This window comes from Typopeltis vanoorti, chromosome 21 (assembly GCF_054136105.1).
Source record: "Typopeltis vanoorti isolate ZY-2024b chromosome 21, IOZ_Tvanoo_1.0, whole genome shotgun sequence".
In the NCBI taxonomy this organism is placed as follows: Eukaryota; Metazoa; Arthropoda; class Arachnida; order Uropygi; family Thelyphonidae; genus Typopeltis; species Typopeltis vanoorti.
In genome coordinates this window covers 47458601-47483916 of record NC_143569.1, presented here as the reverse complement: position 1 = coordinate 47483916, position 25316 = coordinate 47458601, and the positions used below count along the sequence as shown (strand labels likewise).

Below are 25316 nucleotides of genomic sequence, written 5' to 3'. Positions count from 1 at the left end.
TCGTCAAAGTCATCTACCCAAATAGCGTCATCTTCTTTCCCATTATTTCAAGCAAAAATTACCAGTAATTTACAAGACTTGAGATACATAGAGCAGCGCAGAACTGCATATGATTGGTGCGGTATTAACAAAAGATTGCGCGAACCAAAGAGAATTAGCATTTCAACAGTTGAGTTGAAATGCTAATTCCCTTCAACCGAATTCCATAATATCTGAAACACATTCACTATATATTTCTTAGTTTTAACACGTTAACGACGGGGGTGGTGTCAAGCAAAACCATATGTTCCACTGGCAACATGTGGTTTTGCTTGGTCTACAGTTTCTTTTGGAGAGGGGGATGTGATTCATTAGTAAGTGCCGTTTTATCCCGGTTATCTCTAATTGCACTGTTTGTTGAAAAATATAATGACTCCTTTAATTATGCATAGCCGAAAATTGCCACGTACCCCAAACGACCTTTCGTGTACCCCCAGGGGGTACACGTATCACACTTTGAGAAACACTGCTGTAGAAGAAGGTTTTAATACTAGAGGGATAGGGCAGGTTCAGAGTTTAGAGGTGCAAGAGGAGAGTATGTTCCAAATACTGAATACTCTGGATACCAGTAAAATTGTGGGACTGGATGGTATTTCACCACGGGTTTTGAGAGAATGTGCTAAAGAACTGACAGCTCCATTGACTTGGTCTTCAATAAAAGTCTGGCTGCGGGAAAGGTACCCAAGGAATGGAAGAAAGGTAAGATAGTGCCACTGCACAAGGGCGGTAGCATACTGGAAGTGTCTAATTATAGGCCAGTTTTTGTGTTATCAGTAGTTGTTAAGGTCTTGGAGAAATTAGTGAGGGACTATATACAGTGTTGGGCAGATGAGGGTAATGTTATCTGTGAGAATCAACATGGATTTGTTAAGGGGTGCTCTTGCTTTAGTAATACTATTGTCTATTATAATAAAGTGACAATTGTAGTTGATGAGAGAAAGGCATATACTGCCATTTTTTAGGATTTTGCAAAGGCGTTTGACAGGGTGCCATATGATAAGCTGATATTTAAGTTGCAGCACATGGGTTTAAATGTCAGGTTAGCCAAATGGATTCAGGATTGGCTGTCTGATAGGTATCAGAGAGTTGTGTATGTTGGGGCAATATCAAGCAAGCAGAAGGTTACAAGTGGGGTTCCACAGGGCTTAGTACTGGGACCTGTATTGTTCAACCTGTATATCAATGACATTGTGAATGGAATGCAAAGTGATATTCAGTTGTTTGCAGATGATGTGAAGCTGGGAAGGGTTATCAGTAAGAGTGCAGATATGGCAGCCCTGCAAGAGGATTTGATAAACTAGACTGATGGGAAAATGAATGGGGGGGGGTGTCAATTTAATGCAGCAAAATATAGTCTTGAAGTTTGGGATCCATCAATGGGTGGATGTGTACTCGATTGGAGGAGCTATACTGGAGGAAGTAGGAGAGACATGAAATCTGGGGGGTGATGATTGATAAAAAACTGAAATTCAAGGAGCATATTGCAAAGGTGGTGAAGGTTAACCAGAGGATTGCTGCAATACTGAGAAGGATGCTGACCTGAAGAGATAAAAGAGTTATCATTCCGCTGTATAATACCCTGATCAGACCACACTTAGACTACTGTTCTCAGATTTGGTCCCAGGATTTGAAGGGGATAAATTAATCGTGGAAATGGTACAGAGGTAGATAATAAAGATGGTTTCAGGACTGTACAATGTCAGTTAAGAGGATCAAATGAGGGAATGTACTGCAGAGTTTGGTGGATAGAAGGAGAGGTGATATGATTGAGACTTTGAAACTGTTGAGAGGCAGTTACAGGGTAGAATTGGAGAGTTCTTTCATTTGGTGGAATGGCCAGAAGGAGCGATGACAAGGGCCATCCCTGGAAGTTACGAAAGGAAGCTGTGAGCAAGAGGATAAGGAGTGGTTGAACCGTGGAATGCATTGCCTGAGAGAGTGGTTAGAGCAAGAACAGCTTATCAGCGACTTATGATAAACTTTGTATTTCCTAAAAACAACCTCCCACGACAAGTCTTTTGACTCCATGGAGGCCTGGATAATAATAATAATAATAAAAAGTTGCTCATGAAACACATTCTTCAAATACAACAAAGGAGTGATAGAGGTGTAAGCAGTTGCACTATCTTGCTGAAACCATATTTTATAAAATTCATCTGATGAAATTTCCAAAAAATAGTTGCATGATCCAAAATAATGCTCCTATTGAGTGTCATCACAGTAAAGAAAGCAACAAAGATTATCTTTCAGTATTGTATTGTATTGAAATACAATACAATACAGCTAGTATACAATACAGAAGCTAGTATTGTATACTAGCTTCCAATTTTCTGGAGTTTAGATGAACCTTGTATAACATGATTTTCTGTCAACCATATTTGATAATTCTGAGAACTACTGTATCCATCTGCAGGAACCACTTTACATAATGAATCATCATTCACTTCCTGTGGCATGCTGGAAATAATTGAGGTAGGAGTCAATGAAAAAGATAATAAATTATCCTTCTCCATCTATAGAAAACCCACCAACACAGGAAGATTTCTTAATGCGGCCTCACATCACCACCCCTTGCAAAAAATAGGTTTAATTAGAACCTTGAGGGACGGAGCATATAACATATCCAGCACAGAAAAACAGAGAAATGAAGAACTATAATATTTAACACAGATCCTCAAAAAAAAAAAAAAGAGGTTAAGAACCTAAGACAATCAAAAAAATCCTCAACACACCTCCTATAAGCATCTCACAAAATCAAAATTTCAAGAACGCAATCATGCTTCCATACATCAAGAATGTTACAGACAAAATGGCCAAATTACTAAACAAACATAACATCAAAGTTGCTTTTCTACCGCTGTAAAAAATTTCAAAATTTCTACAACCCCCAAAACCTCCACATTATCCTTTAAAAAACCAGTTGTTTATAAAATTCATTGTTCCTGTGGCATCTGCTACGAAGGCCAGACGGGAAGATCAGGGGAAATTTGTATGAATGAACACCAAAAAGACGTGCAAAAAAAGAAGAGAAAACAAATCAGGCCTAGCATACCATACAACTTCCACTGGCCATAACGTACTCTGGCAAAAAACAAACATGTCTTACATTGAAAAAAATTGTTACATAAGGAAATTTAAAGAAGCTGCAAACATGCTTAGAATTCCAACGCAATGCAAGAAAAACCAGGGCCTAATTCTACACCAAGTTTAGTCAGCATTGATAAAAAAACACCCAAGTCAGATCTCAGACAATGTGAACGTGAACAACAGAACGTGACAGCATCCAGCATTCACTGAATCTGCATTCGGATATTTAATTTAATGAACAGTTAGACAGCCACAACTGCATAGAATGAACTATTTTGAGTAATTTCTAATTTCTTGTGTATAAACTTTTGACCCCTGAAGATGTAAGTCAAATGACTTACGAAACTTGTCGGGTTTGTTTTTTATTGTTATTTATCTTAATAAACATGTGGTCCAATTATCAGAATCTTTCTTATAAAAAAAAAATACTGTGGTTGGTGGTGATGGGTGGTAGATGGCATTGATGTTAGTTACATGTAGTGGGAGAATTAAGCAGTAGGGAAGACAGTGAGATGTGTGTAGTGGAGTGGAGTGGAGTAGAGCACCCTTCCACAATGATTCCTTAGAGGTGTCACATAATAACAACATCTCTCTCAGTGGAGATTTTTAATTTATGATCAGAACTAACAGTCTGTTGGTTGTGCTCTATAAATCAGTGGTGGCAGGTGAAAATTTTAAGTGGAGGGTGCTGCATATACAAAGTAAAAAAAAAATATTTTTTTTTTTTTCCTAATCAGTAACCAATTTATTAATAAAGAAATTTACATATTAAAAAATTGCTTTATTAAAAATATTTCACCCTCACCACGAACCAATAATAAATGTTTCGTATCTCACAGAAATAACGCATACACGCATACAATTTATCTGTAGCGATACTGCTCAAACGAGCAGTGTCAGATTCACTTGTCACATGCAATGACAAGTGCAAACGAATATCAGCAAGTCTAGCTGCAATTGGCCAAACGCGATAATTGAAAAAAGTAATTGTTTTGTGTAACGATAATTCCGACACTGCATTAGATCGCAGTGCATTTGTTTCGTAATTTAAAGCATTAATCGAACAATTCCAATTATTAACTATTCAATCAATGTCGAAACATAAGCTGTAACCTTTAACATGTTGTACTGCATTTATATAATGTTGTAAGCATTGTTATTTATAAACACAATCAAAATTTAATTTTTTCATTTTTTCCTTGGGAGTGCTGCAGTGTTGAAGTGCTTATGTACAAGCTGCCACTGCTAGAAATGTCCTATATATATATATATATTTTTTTTTTTTTTTTTTCTTTTGGGTTGTTTAACATTGCAGCAAGAATATTTATTTTATTATCTAAATTAAGGGGATATTAAATCCCACATTGTTTTAAAACCGAATAAGAAACTCAAAGATTGGAATCAGAGAGTTTCATGCCGAATATAGTATAATAAACTATAAAAGTATCGGCAACTACTAGCGTGAGCTAATGCAAGTAGTCCAAGTACGTAGTACAAACTCTGGCAACTTGCAGCAAAGGTGGTAAAGTTCTGATCGATATTCTTGGTATTTTCCATAATGTAAAACACATTTCCTAGGAAATGTATGCTGTTATTACATTATGGTGGGAGGTCACTACCCAGACCAGTTTCAGCCTTTATTGAGGCTTCATCAGTGAGTAGCTAGACCAAATTAATACCAAAGGGTATAGCGAAAAGAACTTATATACTCTGCTATACGAGTTGTCAAAAAGGTGCACCCATTAAGTTACTTAAATATAAAGAGCCAATAGGCTTCATTTTGGCGATATAAATATTATTTAAATTAAGGGGATATTAAATCCCACATTGTTTTAAAACCGAATAAGTTCACAATGTGGGATTTAATATCCCCTTAATTTAAATAATGTTTATATCGCCGAAATGAAGCCTATTGGCTCTTTATATTTAAGTATTTATTTTATGTTATTTTTTTATTTTGTGCATGCAGCTTTAAAGGTGGGAGTTTTATATCTGTAAAACTTCCAGCTTTGAAGAAAAATTAATACAATAGAACACTTATGTTAGAAGTTTATCTGTATACAGTTTTTGCCCAAGTATCATGGGCATCTTCAGTATGAATTCAAAATTAAAGAGGGCACAAAAAACATAAGTGAAGAATCAATAATGTCACAGTCACATGAGAATAAAGTAGAGCAGCAATGTCCAAACTGCTCTCAAGTCCTAAAGGACTTGAAAATCAACCGTAGAATCCACACTATTTCAGACCATAAATAAAGTGTTACGAATAGGGACTGCAAAATGCTGTTTATAATAATTAGTGACAATCTTGGGCCAGCTATCTCTGATTCTCTATGGTGGAGACTGAACCGCCTCCTGTCTCCAAAAATTTAGATGGGGTTAAAATGGCCTTGCTTACTCCCTATAGGGGAATAAAAGGTGTGTTAGTGGATTTTTTTTTTTTTTTTTAAGGTCAAAGAATATGAATGCACTTAAAATTTTCTGCATTAATTTTTTTTGTATTACAAATTACAAAAAAATGTTCTTAATGCCCTCTGCATTTAATTTTGATAATAGTTTTCATTTTCTTTCCATCATGTATACATTCTAGCTCTCAAGATAAAGCAAGATAACTTACTTGATACTCTCAGATGTTCAGAGTGAAACCTTGGATTTTGAAAATTAATATATTTTATTGTTTTTTATATTTTTACACTCATGCATCACCAACCCATATACATTTTTTACAAACACTTAAGTGTTTTAAATATATCTACTAATTTTATGTTATATTACAGTCTTATTCTTCTATGCATATTCTCAAGGTGTCTGGATGTTTTGCAACTGCATGTTTAGATGATTTGAAATGTGACCAACTTAAGGATCTGATAATATCTTGAGTGATTTTAAGTGAAAAGGTTTATAGCAACACAAATCAGATTTTTAACCAGTATGGAAATATGATGCTTAGAAAAATAATAGAATATCATGTTAAACATTTATTTGAGAAGTAAAACTTTTTTTAATATGATTTTAAAATCTCTTATGTTTGGTCTTAAAATTCCTTAAAATCTCTTATTTTAAGAAATTAACACCAATAATCCTAATCCACTTTACTGAAAACAAGTAATGTAAATTCGCTTTGCAGATTTTCACTAGCCTATAAATAAAAAGGTTGCCATCTACATTTCTGCATATCATAATAATGCTTGAGGAGTTGTCTTCTCTCTCTCTCTCTCTCTATATATATATATATATCATGGGCAAATATTCAGAGTGCTAGGTGTATAGGCTAGGTGTGTAGTGCACCCATGGAATAGCAATATCACTGATATTATATTTTTGGATTTATTCCTGTTAAAGTTTCCCCTAATTGTTTCCTGGCTTTACATGATTCCTAAAATTAAACACAAGACACTAATGCTTCATGAAGAGGACACTTTTTCATGCGAAAACATTACATCACATTTGCGTTAATAGTCCAGATGTGCAGTCACAAATACATACATCTTTGAGCCCTTTGAATAGATGTATAGATAGATCAGTGATCAAATTTTTAGCTTTCCAGTGGTTTTAAATTGCCCAGAAAGCGAGGTAGGGTGAATGCCGAGACAATAGTATCTAGAAATCAGTGGCTGTGATTGATTATTGTGTTAACCAATCCATTTGAACATTGTCATGAGTGGTTATTTTTGTTTTCTGAGTTTCAACTATTTTGCATGCAGGAAGTGTGAACTGACGTGTTTCAGACATCATACACAAGTAATTTTCTATAAATAATTTATACCCCCCCCCCCCAATATTTATAATGGGAAACAATGTTGACAATCTACTGAATGTTCTGTTTTCTGATAAAGCTTTCTCAGATTGTATTGGCTATGATTATATTCGAAGGAAGGAACTTGTGTATAAATATAAATGAATTATTTCAGCCTTTCTTTGGTTCAATCCAGAAAAATCATAATTTCCCAAGTGATTACTTTTTCCAATTTCTGTGCATATTATATGGCTATATTTAAAAATTGTATAAAAATTAAAATTATCTGTGGTCTCACTGTAGTATTTGCCAATGATAATATAATTTTACCATGAAGTGTAAACCCTTTGTGTTTCTCACATAAACAGCACACGTGAAGCATAGCTATTGTTCATTTGACCTTTATGCTTTCCATATTTAAAATTATATTAATTGATAAATTAAAGTATTCGAGTTATCCTACAAACTAATTGCATTGCACGAATTAAGATGAATGCTAATGCACTATGCACTCTTAAAACTTTCATAGATCAATAAAAAGGTTATCATAGTTAAATTGATATGAATTTTGTAGCACAGGTTGCATAAGCCACACAACAGCACATCCAACCAAAATGGGTAAGTGATACCACTGATATATATATATATATGATATATCTGTGGTTAATCATTTAATAATAATATCTAACTGGTAAATCCTCCTGCTGCTTACTTTTCCAGGTTGTGACCAGAGGAGTCTGAATATAGCAGCTTGCAGATGCAATGCCTGTGGTCACTGGGATTGAAGTCTGGATACTCCCAGTGAGGAAGTGATGACTTCCCTCCCTTCCCCATTGCATGTTCTCTACGCTTTAAATTTCTCATTTTTTATGCATGACCATGATCAGCAATACAAAAATTCCAGTATCACTGCAGTTAAAAAAAAAAATCTCCTGCAAAAACCACCAAAAATCTCTCTTAAAAATCAAAAATGCTACAAAAATTGAAAAAAAAAAAAAAAATACATCCAACTAACATAGAGGCCATAATTCTAATATAATGACGTGCCCACTTACATACGCTGAAAACCTAAACCACAACTGGCACCTTCTAAAACACCATCTCCGGACCTTTTGTTAGAGCGTGATCCATAGGTACGGGGAACCCAGGAGAGGCAGATAATCTTCGAAGATGTGTTTCCAGTAATGGAACATGCCATGTTCGACTAGATACACAGTGCCCATAGTAGATCCAGTACTGATGGAGAGCAATGCTACGATTCCCAGGAAAGAACTACAGAAGGACGACCACCAAGAGCCGATCAGTGAAGGCCAGTATTTAGGATGGAAGGAGGCAGCCAGCAGAACCACCATCAATCTTCAAAGCTGGTAGGACTGTATGTGATACTGCAAATTTGTAAGTAGATTCTATCGTACTAATGCTAAGGTAACGATTGAGATTTGCATGTATGTCCACTGAATGTAGCTCTGTTAAAATAATTGTAAGGTTGCTATAAGAGATAGTTGAGGCTGAGTGTTAGCTAGTATATATTAAGAAAGAATGTTTAGCCAATGATGTCGTTTGTAACAGCCAGTAATTACCTAGATTTGTAAACAAGTTATTTAAGTATTGTGAATAGTAGGTCTAATAGTAAGGTTTACGATTTGAGCTCAAGATAGGCATTAGAGCAAATGTTCAATTATGCATTATATTGTAAAGTTGCTTAAGGTAAAATGAACATGTTTTGTTTGTTTAAAATTATCGCCTGATTTTTGACCAATGCACTGTCTCGCAAAAACAATCGAACCTGTTTGTCTAAGATAGATTAATTGCCACGACTGAATAGTTAACATTTATTTAAGAAAGTGATCTATCTGATCTATCCTATTTGTGTATTAATTAATCCTCTGATTTGTGTATTAACTAATCCTCTCATGCTTTACAATTAATTCAGGATGGAGCAATCAATAAATAATATAAATTTTTCCTGAATTACTTAGTGTGGGAGATAGTAAACTGTAACTGTGAATTGCCTATTTCAGAGGCCTTTTCACTTACAGAACACTTGTAGGAAGTTAGAGGATTACAAGCGGGACTAAGTTAATCGGATTAGAATAAGGTAAAGTGTATTAAACGGAAAGTAACTGTATGGCGCACAAGCTATAGTATAGTTATAAATCAAAGGGAAATTTTGAAGAAAAGATAGTAAAGATAAAAGGAAAATACAAAAATATTACAAAGTCGCAGTCAACAAGAGACAACACACAAAATATAATTAATAAAAAATTATAACAAATGGTGCAGTCAACAGGATTTAATTCACAATAATTAAATTGTACAATTGTGGGCTGAGACAGTTTTGGATAAAGGTCAAGGCATTAGAAGTCTAAGATATTTAGAAATTTTCAATTTTTTTTTCTGAAACATGAATGTGGATAGTTTATACTCTGACCCTACTAGTATTGCCATGATGGGTGACAGGGAGTTCTTCAAAACAGTTAACCCTCACCTTATTATCCCAAATTCTCTGGGGACAACAATGATGTTGTTTTATCCTTTTTCAGTTTCGTTGAAGAGTTAAGGAAATTAGGAAACTGGTCGGACTTTCAACTTTTGGTTCTGCTGTGGAATAAACTGGTCGGAAAGGCAAAAAAATTTTTGAATTCCTCCCTATACTAAGAAACACTTTGGAGTATTCAAAATTCAAGGAAACACTAGTTTTCCAATATTCCAAAGTCAGAGTATACGGCAGAATTTTTGGAAGTTATGCAATTGCGTATATAAAGGGAGAATGAAAGTGTATCAAACTACCTCAATAAATTACTGAATTTAGCCAACAGCTTAAAGGTATCAGATGAAATATCCCATCTGAACTGATTGGTATTTCATCTATTTAGATTAGGACTAAGAAGTAAATTGAAGGAAGTGGGCCAAGAACCTAGATGAATGTTATTGACGAATCAAGGAAAAAGAATAGAGGCTAAGGGAAATTTATCCTTCCTCTTTTCTGGGAAAAGTAAACCTCATAGAACAAATTAGTACCCCCAAGGATGAAATAAGAATTAGTGATAAATGAGGAGGCCCAAAAAGTAAGCATACAAAGAAGGAAGGAGTAGGCAGTAAGCATGGAGAAGATCCAATTATCACGTTGAAATTCCCAAGCAAGAAACCTGTGCTGGATACAAACGGAATTCCTAATTCAGAGAAATTAAAAGCTCTCATTAAATTGGAAGTAGAAATGCAGCAAGGAAGATTGTTGGATAGACTGAGCCGAGTGTCTGAAATGCTAGAGGAACAAAAAGGGGAACCCCCCCCACACACACACAGTGGGAGTCAGGTCAAATTATCACGAAATGAGAGGGATATAGCATGGTGGTGGTGGGGGGGAGAAGACAAGGGGCAGAGCCTGGAAATAGCTCAAAGAACAAATGACATATTGTTAATCAAACTTGTCCAAGGGTGCCAGGGACACACACAAATGAAGGTCTTAAGCCTTATAAACTGCAAAGTGTTGAGACGACAACCAGAGGAAATAGGGATATAACATGGTGGTGGTGGTGTGTGTGTGTGTGGGGGGGGAGACAAGGGGCAGAGCCTAGAAATAGCTCAAAGAGCAAATGACACATTGCTAATCAAACTTGTCCAAGGGCGCCAGGGATACACAAGAATGAAGGTCTTAAGCCTTATAAACTGCAAAGTGTTGAGACGACAACCAGAGGAAATAGGAACTCCTTGACACTTATATAAGGACTGAACGAGGATACTCCCTGTGAGATTCTGTTAGACACGAGGGGCCCAGATCCCAGTTATCTCTTGGTCACTTTTTTCTAAGTTAGAAAAATTGGACTCCATCAATGTAATCAGATTAATCAGCCCTATCAGAATTACAGGAATCAAAAAAGCTGAACTTGCCACCATGACAAAGATAAATGTGATACTTTCTATCCCCTGTTTTCCCTTGTGTCTCACATGAACTGATCGTCCTCCCAGAGACCTCAGACTCCAGCGATCAGGTGACCCTTGGTCTCGATTTTCTCAAGCGATATCAGTTCATTTGCAACTTTCCTGAGGGTATTATATCACTGAATACCACCCCAGTCTTGATTCTGAGAAAAAAGGGGCCTCAATTGAGAGATGAAATGAGTGAAACCTTGGAAATTGAAACAATGAACTCGGTAGAAGAGAATAGCAACTGGAAGGGAGTCATGATAGACAATGCTGCTAGCCAAGCTATTTCAGAAAAATGACAGGAAGGAAATAAGTGAATTCTTTAATTCTGTCTTCCAACGTTTCCCAAAGGTTTTCATGGAAGATATTACATCCCTAACTTGCACTGATGTGGTTGAACATGCATGCAGTCCAGATCACCAGCAATACACCGGTCCATGTGAAACAGTACAAGACCCCCGATGAAACACATGGAAGGGCCACAAAAGCTATTATGAGATTATGAGAAGGCAGGAATCATTAAGAGGTCTAACTCTCAATGGAACAGTCCTTTTATATTAGTAGAGAAACCAAATGGGAGTTTGAGGTTTGTGCTGGATCTGAGGGAAGTGAACAAGGTCACTAAACCAATTGACTTCCCGCTATGCAAGATAGAGGAACTTCTTGTAGGCTTAGAGGAAGCAAAATATTTTTCAAAATTAGATTTAAATTCAGGGTACTATCAAATTCCCCTAAGAAAGGAGGATAGGAAGTACTTTGCATTCACAACCAGATGGCAGAAGTATCAACTCTGCAGACTTCCTCAGGGCATGAGAAACTCTGCAATGTCCTTCCAATCCTTAATGAACACAGTTCTCTCTGACATGCTTGGGAAGTGAGTCATCTGCTTTCAAGATGATCTGTTGATATATTCAAAGGACATCATCTCTCATAAAAACATCCTAACATCTCCTAATAAGACTAGATGGAGCAAGATTATCATTGAAATGCTCCAAATGTTAATTCTTTTTGAAAGCGGTAGAATACCTGGGTCATAAGGTCAGTGAGGCTGGGGTAGTCCCCGCTGAAACAAACGTAAGTGCAATCCTCGAGGCAAGAACTCCCAAGACTGTAAGGCAAGTTCGCTGCTACATTGGAATGGTCAACTTTTATAGAAAGTTCATCCCAAATTGCTCAAAGTTAATGGAGCCAATAGTGAAGTTGACAAAAAAGAGGTAAAATTTAGATGGGGAGAGGAAGAACAGTGTGCATATGATTCTTTGAATCTTGTCCTGACAAAATCCCCTGTTCTTGCATATCCAAGGTCGAGAGAAACATTCTTCCTGTCTGCAGATGCCTCACATGACACCATAGCCTCTGCATATGAACAGAAGGAAGGAGAGGACTACTGACCCATAGCATTCATCAGTAGGAAGCTCTCATCCTCAGAGAGGAATTATTTGGTTATTGAGAAAGAAGCATTAGCTATAGTTTTCTCTCTGCAAAAAAAGTTCAAATATTTGCTGTTGGGACAATATATTGTCCCAAGGTCTGACCACCAACTGCTGTCCTTCCAATCTTCGATGAAGGACAAGAATCAGCGGATAATCAGATGGACATTACAATTGCAGGAATACAACAATGACATCAAGTATATTCCTGGCAAAAAGAATGTAATGGCCGATTACTTGTCCAGATTCCTGGGATCTGACACTGAAGAGAGAGAGAGAGACCGTATAGAGCAAAATGATGATGCCGTGTACATAAATAAAATTGAGAGGATCAAAAATAACCCCCCCCTCAGCATCAGAATTGGGAGAAGCTAATTGTAGAAATCCAAAAGAGAGATGGAGAAACCTCTATGACAAAGTAAAGAAAGGTGAACAATCTCCAGAAGAATTCTCATTTCTTAGGACCCTACATATTGACGAAGACGGACTACTTTTCTCTAGGCAAGGAGTCCAAGGAAAATGGAAGAAAAAGATCCTAGTTCTGACCATCATGATACCATGGGTTCTCTACATGTTTCATGACTCAGATTTGGCCGGTCATCAGGGGTCTGATAGAAAGTGGCACAGAATTAATGAAAGATACATTTGGAAGGGAATGAGAAGTGATGTAGCTGCCTACATATCCTCCTGTCACTTGTGTCAGACAAGATCCAATTTTGGGGGAAAAGCACCATTACAACCCTTCCCTGTGCCTACCCGAGCCTTTCAAGCAGTGGCCATTGACATAGTTGGGCCCTTACCAACAACTTTGAGGAGAAACAGATACATTCTCGTAGTGATTGACATGTTTTCAAGGTTTCCTGAGGTGATAGCCATGAAGGACTAGTCTGCAAACACTGTGGCAACTAAGTTCTTTAAATGAATAATTTCCAGGTATGCGACGCCTCAGACACGTTTATCTGATAAGGGAGCAAACTTCACTGTTGAGATCATGCTACAGCTGTGTAGACCACTCAAAATAAGAAATTATTTACCACCCCATATCAACCCCAAGGAAATGGGATGTGTGAAAGGTTGAACAAAACACTCAAGCACGTGCTCACAAAACTAGATGATAACAGGGTATCAAATTTGGACACTTATATATCCCACATCCTGTTCATGTGCAGGATGGCAATACACGCTGCAATCAAGGAGACTCCTGCCTTTGTCCTATATGGTTTTGAACCGAGATTCTGAAATGAATTAACACATGCTCATGTTGATACCAGATTCTCCAACATTGACGAGTACCTAAATGCTTTAATAGAAAAAACAAATTGGCTTATGAAATTATAAGTGAATCCAGTAAGGAAAACTCTCAAAGGACGAGAGCATATATGAATAAACTCAGGAGGTATAAGGACTTAAGGTCAGGGAAACTAGTTCTCCTTGAGCAGAAGGCTGTTAAAAGCAAAGGGAGGAAGTTAGGAAAGAAGGCATTGGGTCTATATGTGATTACAGAGAAACTTTTCCCAGTAAACTACAAAATTCAGGATTGGAAGGATCCAGAAAGAATAATGACAGTACACCCGGACAGATTAAAACCATATAAAAACAGATATGAGAGCCAGGTGTGCTTGGAAGATTCAATGAAAAGGATATTGGGGAAGGAGAAGCCTCCCCCCCCAGATATAGAGGGAAAGGAAGTTGGAAGAAAGGAGATCTCCATTATAGAGGTGCTCGATGCTCCAGGAATAGGGATGTAAGAGACATGCTGGATAATGATGATAATCCTGCCTTAGATGATGTAACTACAAGATACCATGGATTCAAAGATCATGACATAGGAGACAACAAAACTAAGGAATCCAATGATATCCCAGGAAGGAGGACAAATAAGTTAGTTAATGCCGGAGGAGAAGGGTACATTCAAACGAGATATTTTCTAAGGTCAAGGAAAGAAAACTAAACTGAATCGTGTCCTCTCCAGAGAACGAGCAGTGACTAAACAACAACAAAAAAAAGACACATCCGCAATTGTGTCTTTTTTTTTCTTTTTTTTTTGAGACAGAGTGGATCTTTGTAAAATCTGATGTGGTTTTGAACATGACAGTACACTCGGAGAGATAATTTTGTTAAAATTATCCGACAACGATTTCAGAGAGGTTATTAATTGTGTAAAGAGAACAAAGTTTGTATATTACTGCATCTTAACGGTTAAATACTGATTGTTAACTTGTAAAGTTAGCTGAATAAAAGAATGGCATAGAATTGTACATGAGTTATAAAATATTGTAAAGGTTCAAATTGTACATAAAGTTGATTTAATATTAAATTCTGATGCAAAATTGTAAAAAGTAACCGAATGTTCCAAGTATTTGTGCCTAAAGTTAAGAGGATTAGACAGCATTATGTTGGCAACTTGAAAGTGTACAAAGGTGCTGAAGGTCACTCAGATTTGGAGATTTTGCCATCAAAACTGAAGGTCAAGACAAGTGACATCAGTATGTTTACAGAATATCTGGGGATCTCCAACCCTAAAACAAAGAACTTCGGATCCTATAAAAAAGGTCTGGAGAACCTCAGGGGTTCTGAGTTTTACCTCTTGCTGCAGTTCATTTGCCTGCTCGGACTCCCGAGATTTTGTTGGAGCGTGATCCCCAGGTATGGAGAACCCAGGAGAGGCAGATTATCTTCGGAGATGTGTTTTAACAGAACGTGCCACGTGCAATTCCCAGGGAAGAACTACGGAAGAATGACCGCCAAAAGCCAATCAGTGAAGGCCAGTGCTTAGGATGGAAGGAGGCAGCCAGCAGAACCACCATAAATCTTCAAAGCTGGTAGAACTGTATGTGATACTGCAAATTTGTGAGTAGATTCTATCGTACTAATGCTAAGTTAACGACTGAGATTTGTATGCATGTCCACTGAATGTAGCTCTGTTAAAATAATTGTAAGGTCGCTATAAGAGATAATTGAGGCTGAGTGTTAGCTAGTATATATTAAGAAAGAATGTTTAGCAAATGATGTCATTTGTAACAGCCAGTAATTACCTAGATTTGTAAACAAGTTATTTAAGTATTGTGAATAGCAGGTCTAATAGTAAGGTTTACAATTTGAGCTCAAGATAGGCATTAGAGCAAATGTTCAATTGTGTATATTGTAAAGTTGCTTAAGGTAAAATAAACATGTTCTGTTTGTTTAAAATTATCGCCTGATCTTTGACCAATGCACTGTCTCACAAAAACAATCAAACCTGTGTGTCTAAGATAGAGAAATTGCCATGACTGAATAGTTAACGTTTATTTAAGAAAGTGATCTATCCTATTTATTTGTGTGTTAACTAATTCTCTCATGCTTTACAATTAATTCAGGATGGTGCAGTTGATAAATAATATACATTTTTCCTGAATTACATAGTGTAGGAGATAGAAACTGTAACTGTGAATTGCCTATTTCAGAGGCCTTTTCATTTACAGTGCAAACACTTGTAGGAAGTTAGAAGATTACAAATGGGGACCGAGTTAATCAGATTAGAATAAGGTAAAGTGTATTAAATGAAAAGTAACCATAAGGAGCACAAGCTATACTATATATATAAATCAAAGGGAAAGTTTGAAGAAAACATAGTAAAGATAAAAGGAAAATACAAAAATATTACAAAGGCACAGTCAACAAGAGATGATACACAAAATATAATTAATAAAAATTATAACACTACCTATCCCAACAGGGAAATAATCTTCCTTGGTGTTTTCATGTCCACAATTCTAACTGGCTTCCCTTCTCCAACTTCACAGACCATGCTGGCGAAGAAGCCAAACTATATGTCATCAGTAATAATTTAACACAAATTATCCACTAGAATTTACAATCCTCTTCATTCTTCCAACATCCTGGACCTTTTTCTTATCGTTCGCTCTAAATACACCACTGATGTTACCTTTCCTCTTGGCATGCCTGACCATATGCTTGTCCATGTCTCCTTTGTTACAGATTGTCCTTTTGCTAGTGATGACTTTCAGGACTTATATGTCTTGTTTCCATGATCTCATAATTACTTTGACTCTTCTGATGATAGCATCTGGGTCTGATCTAATAAGAGAAATTATTCTCATTAGAATTAGTGCTTTTATTCTCCACTCAAACTTATCGACCCTTATCCAAATCCTGGTTCTCGATTACTGTGCCAATTCAGTCCAAGCTTAAAATTCAACATAATGTTCAATTATGTTGAACATTATGTTGAATTTACACTCAGTTTACACTACAGCTCATAAAAATTGAAAAAATCCAAAGCAGACTTTGTAAGGGCCAAATGCACTAAGCTGGTCTCCTGTCCTGATGGTAGTCAAGCCTCCTGCCCCCCCCCCCTTGCCAAGGCTGTGGGATGCAACTTTTACCCTTCTACATTTTCACTTCTCTCACATCCTAATGGTGCAATGGCAATAAATCCTAGAGATAAAGCAGACCTCTTGACATCAGTTTTCCCTCCAACTCTTGTATAGTACAGACAACCAAGGCAGATCTCTCACCATTATTCCACAAATCATCCACAGCATGCTGCCTCTTCTGAAATTTCACTGCTGAAAGAACACCAGAAAAATACTCAATAACCTTGACACCAATAAGTCTCCTGACACTGATGGTATTTCTCTGGTTGTACTAAATGCTTGCAATCCAGAACTCACACTAATCCTGCATTGTCTGTTTAAGTTATCATACTCAGCTGGCATCTACCCTACCCTATTTGGAAACAGAGTTTTATTCAGCCTGTTCCCAAAAAGGGAGATACCAACTACTGTCCCATTGCTCTGACCTCAATCCTCTTAAAAATAATGGAAGAGCTCATCAATATGTTTTTTACCATTCTCGTTCCACAGCAGATCACCTTGCCAACAACTTCACCCACCTTTGGATTAGGATCATGGAAAAGTCTGGAGAAACTCAAGTGGTTGCTCAGGATATTTCCAAGGCACTTGACCAAGTCAGGCATCATGGCCTTCTTACCTAGCTACTATCTTACAGTATTCTTCCTTCTGTTTTGCAAATGGATTGCTAGTTCCTCTCCAGCTGTTCATTCCAGGTCACAGTGGATGGATCCTTTCATAAAATTTTTCAATTAATGCTGGTGTACCCTAGGTCTCAGTGCTGTCATCTGCACTCTTTCTCCACATTAACAATCTTTTCTCCCTAACATTCAATCCTACTGATTCTTTACCGATAACAATATGCTATTTTTTTTCATTTTCGAAACTTTGTAGTGTTCTAGTAACTCATGCTTCAAGTTCTTTAACCAATGTCTTATATACTAATCTCTCCTTGCCATTCTCAAGTAGGGTGACCCGTGAATTTTAATGCCACCAAAATGCAATCCTGTCTCATTTCCAGGAAGAAAGCCCATTCTGCTGTCTCCTTCACTTTTGACAATATTTCTCTTGCAAACCAGGACCAGTTTTTCCTCCTTGGGTTAACTCTCATTTAATCTATCTCCTGGCATAAGCATATTAGCTCCATAGTCTCTAAAAAGGTTAGTATTATTTTCCATGCTAAACAGTATTTCTCTCCTGTTTAACTCCTGACACTTTAAAAATCAAATCTGTCCAACTTTAGAATACTGTTCCGACATTTGAGATGGGGCATCTAAAACTTCCTTCAGAATGTTTGAGTGCATACAAAAGTGAACAATTCGCTTAACTGATGAATCCTCTGTTATTGATTCCCTCCAGTCCCTTTCCCAAAGATGGTCTGTTAATGCATTATGTTTCTTCTATAGGTATTTTGGTGGTGGATACTGCTTCACTCTACTAGCCACTACCATTCCTCCACTTTCTTGTATTCATATATGAACATGAGCAGCTGCTAGTTAACACCCATATACAGTTCAACTCCTTTACAGAAGAAAATAACTTTTATGTAACACTTTAGTTTTGTTCCACTAAATCATGTGTTTTTGTAGATAATGCATAGCTTGCTAAACCAGATATGTTGGGATCTTTAAGTGAAATATATTCCTGATGTTCTTCAAGATGTATTTGTGCAGACTGACCAGTTTGTCCAAGAGGATTCTGTAAATTCCAGGTTAAGACAGAGGAGGATATTTGTCTTTAGAGGAAGGTATTAAGTTTGAGAAGAGAACAGAAAGATTTAATTGTAAATTAATCTGTTGAAGTAGTTTTGCTATTTTTTCTGAAAGTCCTTTGACATATGGAATACAAATTCTGGTAATTTCTTCTTGAGGTAGGTTAAGATGACATCCATAATTATTGATTATTTTTTCCATAGTTTCTGCATTATAACCATTAGAGATAAAAGTAATTCTAATAATAAACAGTTTAGAAGAGAATCTGTAGAACATATTTTATGAGCTCTATAAAGATCTGATTACACCATATTTCTGACACAGATGATGATGTGATTTAGAATCAATATATTTACCAGTATGAGTTGGTTTTCTATATACTGAGAACTGCAGACCACCATTCGGATGACATAGAATGAGAACATCCAGAAAAGAAAGACAATTGTTATCTTCTACTTCCAGGGTAAATTTGGGTTTATTAAATTTTTTTTTTTTTCCCCAAGAAATTCATGAAGACTGGACCACCAATTTCTCACCTAAATCATACATTTGATATAGATATGTTGATAACTGGTAATTAGCTAACGGAATTAACAATGCATATAAAGGATATTAATTAAAGGCAACTTTAATGACTTTCATTAAAGTTGCCTTTAATTAATATCCTTTATATGCATTGTTAATTCCATAAGCTAATTACCAGTTATGTATGACCAACGTATAAGCCTTGATACTAGACATGTTGATGATGTGTTTTCTGTATGGAACTCCTGCTTGTCCAATCTTTCATTCAGACAATAATATTTTATGATATATCCAAACTTTGTTCTTTAACTTATTTTCTATAATCTTCACTACTGCACTGTATCTTCGGACATATATTTCATGCATACAACAGCCACACTGCACAATATGAGCCAAAGTTTCTATACTATAACAGCTTGCTTTGCAGTTCTTGTCATCATCTCTTTCCTGAGTTGTATGTGCTCGAATTGGCAGAGCAATAATTCTTCTCTTGACTAAATTTATATATTCAAATCTAGGGAGGAGGAGAGTCTCATCACTGATACTGGGAGGGCACATGCCTAGATTCTCGTAATGCAGCGTTGTCGAGTGAATGGTGCAGCATTAATGCTTCTTTGTTTAGCTAAAGTAGTCGTAATCAGTGTCCATCCATCAAGCACCCATCCAAAAGGATGCAGATAATCATCCTTGATACATAAAGTCCTAGAAGTAGCAACATATAATTCTGAAGTTGAGAAGGAAAGCTTCTTTAATCTGGATAAGCATAATTTAGGCACTAACTATTGTAACAAGGAAATCCAAAGACCTTCACAGCTTACATTGACATGGAAAAATGCCAATGGAACATGAGGGAGATATAGCGAAGTGTGTTCTGCTGAGCAAATGACTACATTCTGCAGGACAGTACTGAGAGATAGTTTTTACCTAGGACTAATTTATAGTAGAGTTTAGGAAGAAAGAAGTAATTAAGAATGAACACCCACTGTTGAGGTATAAGTGAGGTATTATATACAGAAGAGAGAAAAATCTAGAGTGGATGGGAAAGAGGAGTGCCTTGTTGGAAAAAACACTAGGGTATCTCCACTCCTCCAGAAGGCAAGGACATGTGTGCTGGGAAAACTCAATAGTTCTGAACATTCAGTTTTTTGTCTCTACCAAAAGTGACAAGAGAAAGCACACTTAAGTTTGTCTACTGATATTTAGACCTTGAATCACAGAGTAGTAAATATGGCTTGGAAGAAACTTATTAATGACACAGCTGAAGAAAACAGGAGATAAAAGTATAAATTAAAGATACCAAGAAATTATATACTTGGCTTAATCCTTTTGCACCTGAAATATAATCTAATCAGGACTAGAGCAACTCGTATATAGAGGCTAATGACTTCACATCACTTGCCTTAGTATCCCATAATGCAAAGCACATATCCTTACGGGTATATATAATGCTATGCATTATGGGAAGGGTCACTACCCAGACCAGTTTCACCTTTACTGAGGTCTCATCAGTGGGAGCCAGACCCAGAGATGATACCAAGGTTGAAGTAATGTAGAAGTCATATTTTCATATACGAATTGACAAAAGGTGTCACACCTTATTAAAATATTCTGGATTAGAGATAGCTGTTGGAAGCTTTTCCACTTGGCCACACTATAAATTAAAGATACCAAGAAAATACTTGGTTTAATCCTTTATACAAGTTTAAGCAAACAAAGTTTGCACCTGAAATATAATCAGGACTATTTAGCTTCTATATACGAGTTGCCCTAGTCCTGATTATATTTCAGACACAAACTTTGTTTCCTTAGACTTGTATAAAGGATTAAACCAAGTATATAATTTCTTGGTATCTTTAATTTATAGTGTGGCCAAGTGGAAAAGCTTCCAACAAGGAGATAAAAGTCTCCTTAGCATATGCTTCTAAATGGGATGACAGTCAATCTGAGTTAATAGTAATAGCAAGGGAATTAATTTAGAATTTGCAGAGTAAATCTCCAAATTATAGGTGAGGAAAACTTCTGGACATCCTGCAATAGACAGCACTCAAAGTACAGCTTGAGGGCAGACATTGCCAGAAAGTATACGGTTCTGAGGAATACAGGCATGGTGATAGTACATCATTATTTAGTATTATGAGTGGGCTAAGAGTAAGATAATCCAAAAATTCTATACATATAAAATGCACTAATTCTAAAATGTACACAGAATATAAAGCACACTAGAGCAGCATTTCTCAAAGTGTGATCTGTGGTCCAGTAGTGGGATGCATGGATTTCATTGTGGACTGCAAGACAATTTTATTAGTAAATAAATATTAAATAAATAAATATTAATTTTTTTACATAATTTTACATTTAATTTCAATACAATAATATGCATAATATTTTGCCACATACTGTATATTTCAACACATGAGTGTATAGTGGTACATAAAATCAGCCACTGTGTTGCAATGGTACACTAAGAAATGTACTGAAAAATCCTATTCTAGTTTTCCCTTGACTTAAGTTTCTACTGAAAAATATGTTGGCATAATATACCCCACTTTATGGTGGGGTATGTTATGCCAACTATGTCTTGGTTAAATATGACCTACCTAAAGGTATGGGGGCTAGTGGGCCACTGAGTTATATCCTTTGTATGAGTGGACCACAGCCAGAAAAGTTTGATAAACACTGTACTAGAGTAATGAAAATTTGACATATGATTACAGTGATAGAGTTATAAATTATTTAACTAGTAAATTATTCATTATTATAAATTGACAACTACATTTAGTGTTTTTTTATTTAGGATTTTATTTCTAAGTTTAGAAATTATTGTTATTAATCAGACTCATCCAGGGAAAATCTTCTTCCCCTCTTCAAAGTCACACAATGCCTACATACCTATCATATCTTTCCCTGAACACATTCACTGAAGATACACTCACAAACATCCAAACCACATCTCCTGACTCAGCTACCAGGAATGATACCAAGTTCTTTCTCCCACCTACTGTAAGTTGTAAAAAATCTTACTTGTGACTATACTGTAAGATTCCTTTCCCAGTTATGTTTGAATTATATATCTTTTCTGAATTGCTTATATGTTAATATATAGAACTGTTTTTTTGAAGATTTTTTAAAATGTATTTTAAATTAATAACACCATTAAATATAAATAGAGAAATGTATAAAACCTCAGGGAATTGGACTTATTCATATAAAGAAGTAAAATATTTTAGAATTATCCATGGAATATTTTAACTATTAAACAACAGAACAATCTCATCATACCATATTTGGCGTGTTCTTGGGGCCCTACTGTTTGACTTGTTTATTAATGATATTTTATGTGGATTGACTGGGATCTTCAAATGTTTGTCAATGATGCAAAGTTAGGCAGAATTATCAGGAGTAGTGCTGATGTAAATTCTCTATATTTTGAATAGATTTTTAGCTTACACAAATGAGTGGGGTTGCAGTTTTAATGTTAATAAATGCAAGGTGTTACACTTTGGGATACAGAGATATAAGGCTATATACTATATTAGTGGGGCCATACTTCAGGAAGTGGATGAGACTCATGATGTGGACAGCGGACTGAAGTTCTGAAGGCACATGGCATGCGTTGCAAAGACTGCACATCGTATATCTGCTATAATAAAAAGTACACTGACATGTAGGAATAAAGAGGTGGTGGTGCTCTATATAAGGCATTGGTCACACCATATAACTACTGCCCTGAGATTTGGTCACCTAATTTTCATTGTGATGTGGAAAGACTAGAGGGGGTGGGGGTCCAAAGACAAATAACCAAAGTGATATCAGGACTCTGGAGTGTTGGTTATGAAGAGTGTTTGGGAGAACGTTGATTACAGACGCTGGTGGATAGGAGATATGATAGAGACCTTCAAGTTATTTAAGAGATTCTATCAGATTAATACAGAAGAAATTATAAAAAGAGTGACTGTTAAGATGGGAAGAAGAGAGGCTATCACTGGAAGTTGTATAAAGATATGGTGAAGAAGGATGTGAGGAGTAGATTTTTTATCTGGAGAGTTGTTAGTGAGTGGAATGCATTGTGAGTGCAGGTAGTTTAAATAAATAAATATATATATATATATTCTTCCCTCATTATAATGAACAAAAGTTAATTCTTAGCAGTATTCTCAATCCGTACATTTTCATTTGTGTTTTTTTTAAATCTATTTTCTTCTGATTGATATGCACCTCTCTCATCCAAGAAAAAAAATTGTTTCATGGTATTCATCCTAAACATGGTTTATCTCTCTCCAACATTCATTCTTGGATATAGTCCATCCATCTTATTCTTCTCTTACGAAATAGCATATATAATATTTATCTTAATTTTTTATTAATTCTACTATTTCTTAAATATCTTTTAATTTATCTACTGTCCTTGATAGAAGAATTCTGAAGCTACAATTCTAGTATATTTCTTTCTTTTTTTTTTTTTTCATTCATTCTTATTTATAATTAATTTCCATTAAGACAATAGCTACATTTAATGTATACAAAAAATCAACTTGAACATACACTACATAATCCATTCCAGACAGGAGGGAAGGATTAAAAAAAACAACAAAAAAAACAGAGGAAACATACCTTGATGCATCTAAAAATGAAATAGAAGAAATTATTTTCCAGTCTTGTGTATTTTGTGAATATTTAGGCTCCAACAGAGACTCTGATGGGTAATCTGAATCAATGAGGTACTGGCACTGCTTTATGTCTATCTGTTAGATAAAGAAGCAACGATAAGTTACACAAAGAGAATTGTAAATCACAATGACTTGAAAAAATAACATAACCACAAGTTCATAAAAATCTAAATTACACATGAAGCCAATATTTCATCCATGAGTACAAAATATTGGCTCTGCAAATTGAAGATTCCTGACAAACCTGAAAGATATGCGATTTCTGTTGATTTATTAAGTGTTTTCTTAGATTTAATTGTGTATTTTTAGTATATTATTGTGAAGAAACTCAACAACGGCCTACCACAAGGCTGAGTATTGGCCCCTCTCTTATTTAACCTATACATAGCTGACCTTCCATATACAGCATCTAGAAAATTCTGCTATGTGGATGACATAGCGTTAGCCACCAGAAACAGAGAACTAAGAAAGACAGAGGAAACTCTCACAAATGACCTTGCTGCTATGCATAACTACTTTAAAAAATGGAGACTGCAACCAAGCCAAAGTAAAACTGAAGTGTCAACATTCCATCTCAGCAATAAACTGGCACATGAAAAGCTGAACTCAGTGTTGCCAATTTAGCTCTTTTGGAGCTAAATCTAGCTCTTTTTTTTATTCCCTAGCTCTAAAAATTTTAATCTAGCACCTAGCTCCAAATTTAGCTTCTTAAGAACTAGTTTCAGCTCTTTTTAGTTGTTTTTATAATTTACTGTTAAAGAAATTGTTTTATACAAAAATATTTTGGGAAAATATGGAGAAAAGAGCAAAGCTAATAATAATGGCAAATATCTGTTGGATTTCTGCTCAGGACATGGACTGGTTATTTCTAACACCATGTTCCAACATAAAAATGTGCACAAATTCACATGGAGAGAAGAGGCTAGGAATAAGAAAAGTCTCATTGACTATGCTATTGTTGATAGTGATGTTTTCTCCCTTGTGCAGGACACCAGAGTGTACAGAGGATTTGAAATTGGAAGTGATCACTATTTAGTCTTGAGCAGGATAAAATTGAATTTCATATTGAAAAGAAGAACATGTAAGAAAGTTTTAAAGCGAATAAAAGTTGAGCAGCTCTCAGATGTGAACTGTAGGCTAAAATACACAAAGATTATTGAAGAAAAAATGAAAGAGTTTGAGAACAGGAATCAAACCTTGGAGATTCAGTGGCAAACTCTGAAGAAAACATTGACTGATTCTGCCAGAGAGGCATGTGGTGAGGTTATCTGTAAGGATAAAAAAATCAGAACTCCCTGGTGGACACAGGAAATTAAAAAGGCAGTGAAGGAAAAGAAGAAAGCATACCAAAAGTTACTGTCAAATAAGTCAGCTTGTGCTCTTAGAGAATATAGAGACAAATGCAAGAATGCTAAACACTGTGTAAAACTAGCTAAACAAAAGTCATGGGAGGACTTTGGCAAGAATATAGAAAATAAATATCAAGAAGGTGGCAAAATATTCTGGAGGTTGTTGAAGAAGCTTAAGAATGGAGGAAAGAGTGCTGTAAAAGGAATTAGAGATGATAAAGGTGACATGAAAACGGGAGAAAAAGATATCCTTGAAGTATGGAGTAATTACTTTGAAAAACTGCTAAATGAAACAAGCAGTGATGACAGCACAGTGGTAAAAAACACTGACCAGGCATGCAGTCAGAAATACATATCCATACTAGAAGTAGAAAAAGCCATCAAAAGCTTGAAATGTGGAAAGGCAGCAGGAGTAGATGATATTTGACCAGAAATGCTGAAGTATGGTGGTATAGGAGTCTTACAGTGGCTGCACTGCATAGTTCAGAAAGC

General features: G+C 35.9%; 1 protein-coding gene across 1 annotated transcript in view; it reads right to left on the bottom strand.

Annotated features, from left to right (window-relative positions):
* Positions 1 to 25316, bottom strand: part of Alg9 (alpha-1,2-mannosyltransferase Alg9) — a 246190-nt gene that overhangs the window by 8073 nt on the left and 212801 nt on the right. Inside the window, exon 15 of the mRNA XM_090410879.1 lies at positions 23420 to 23550. Within this exon, the coding sequence (XP_090267005.1) occupies positions 23420 to 23550 (131 nt within the window). The remainder of the gene's footprint in view (positions 1 to 23419; positions 23551 to 25316) is intronic.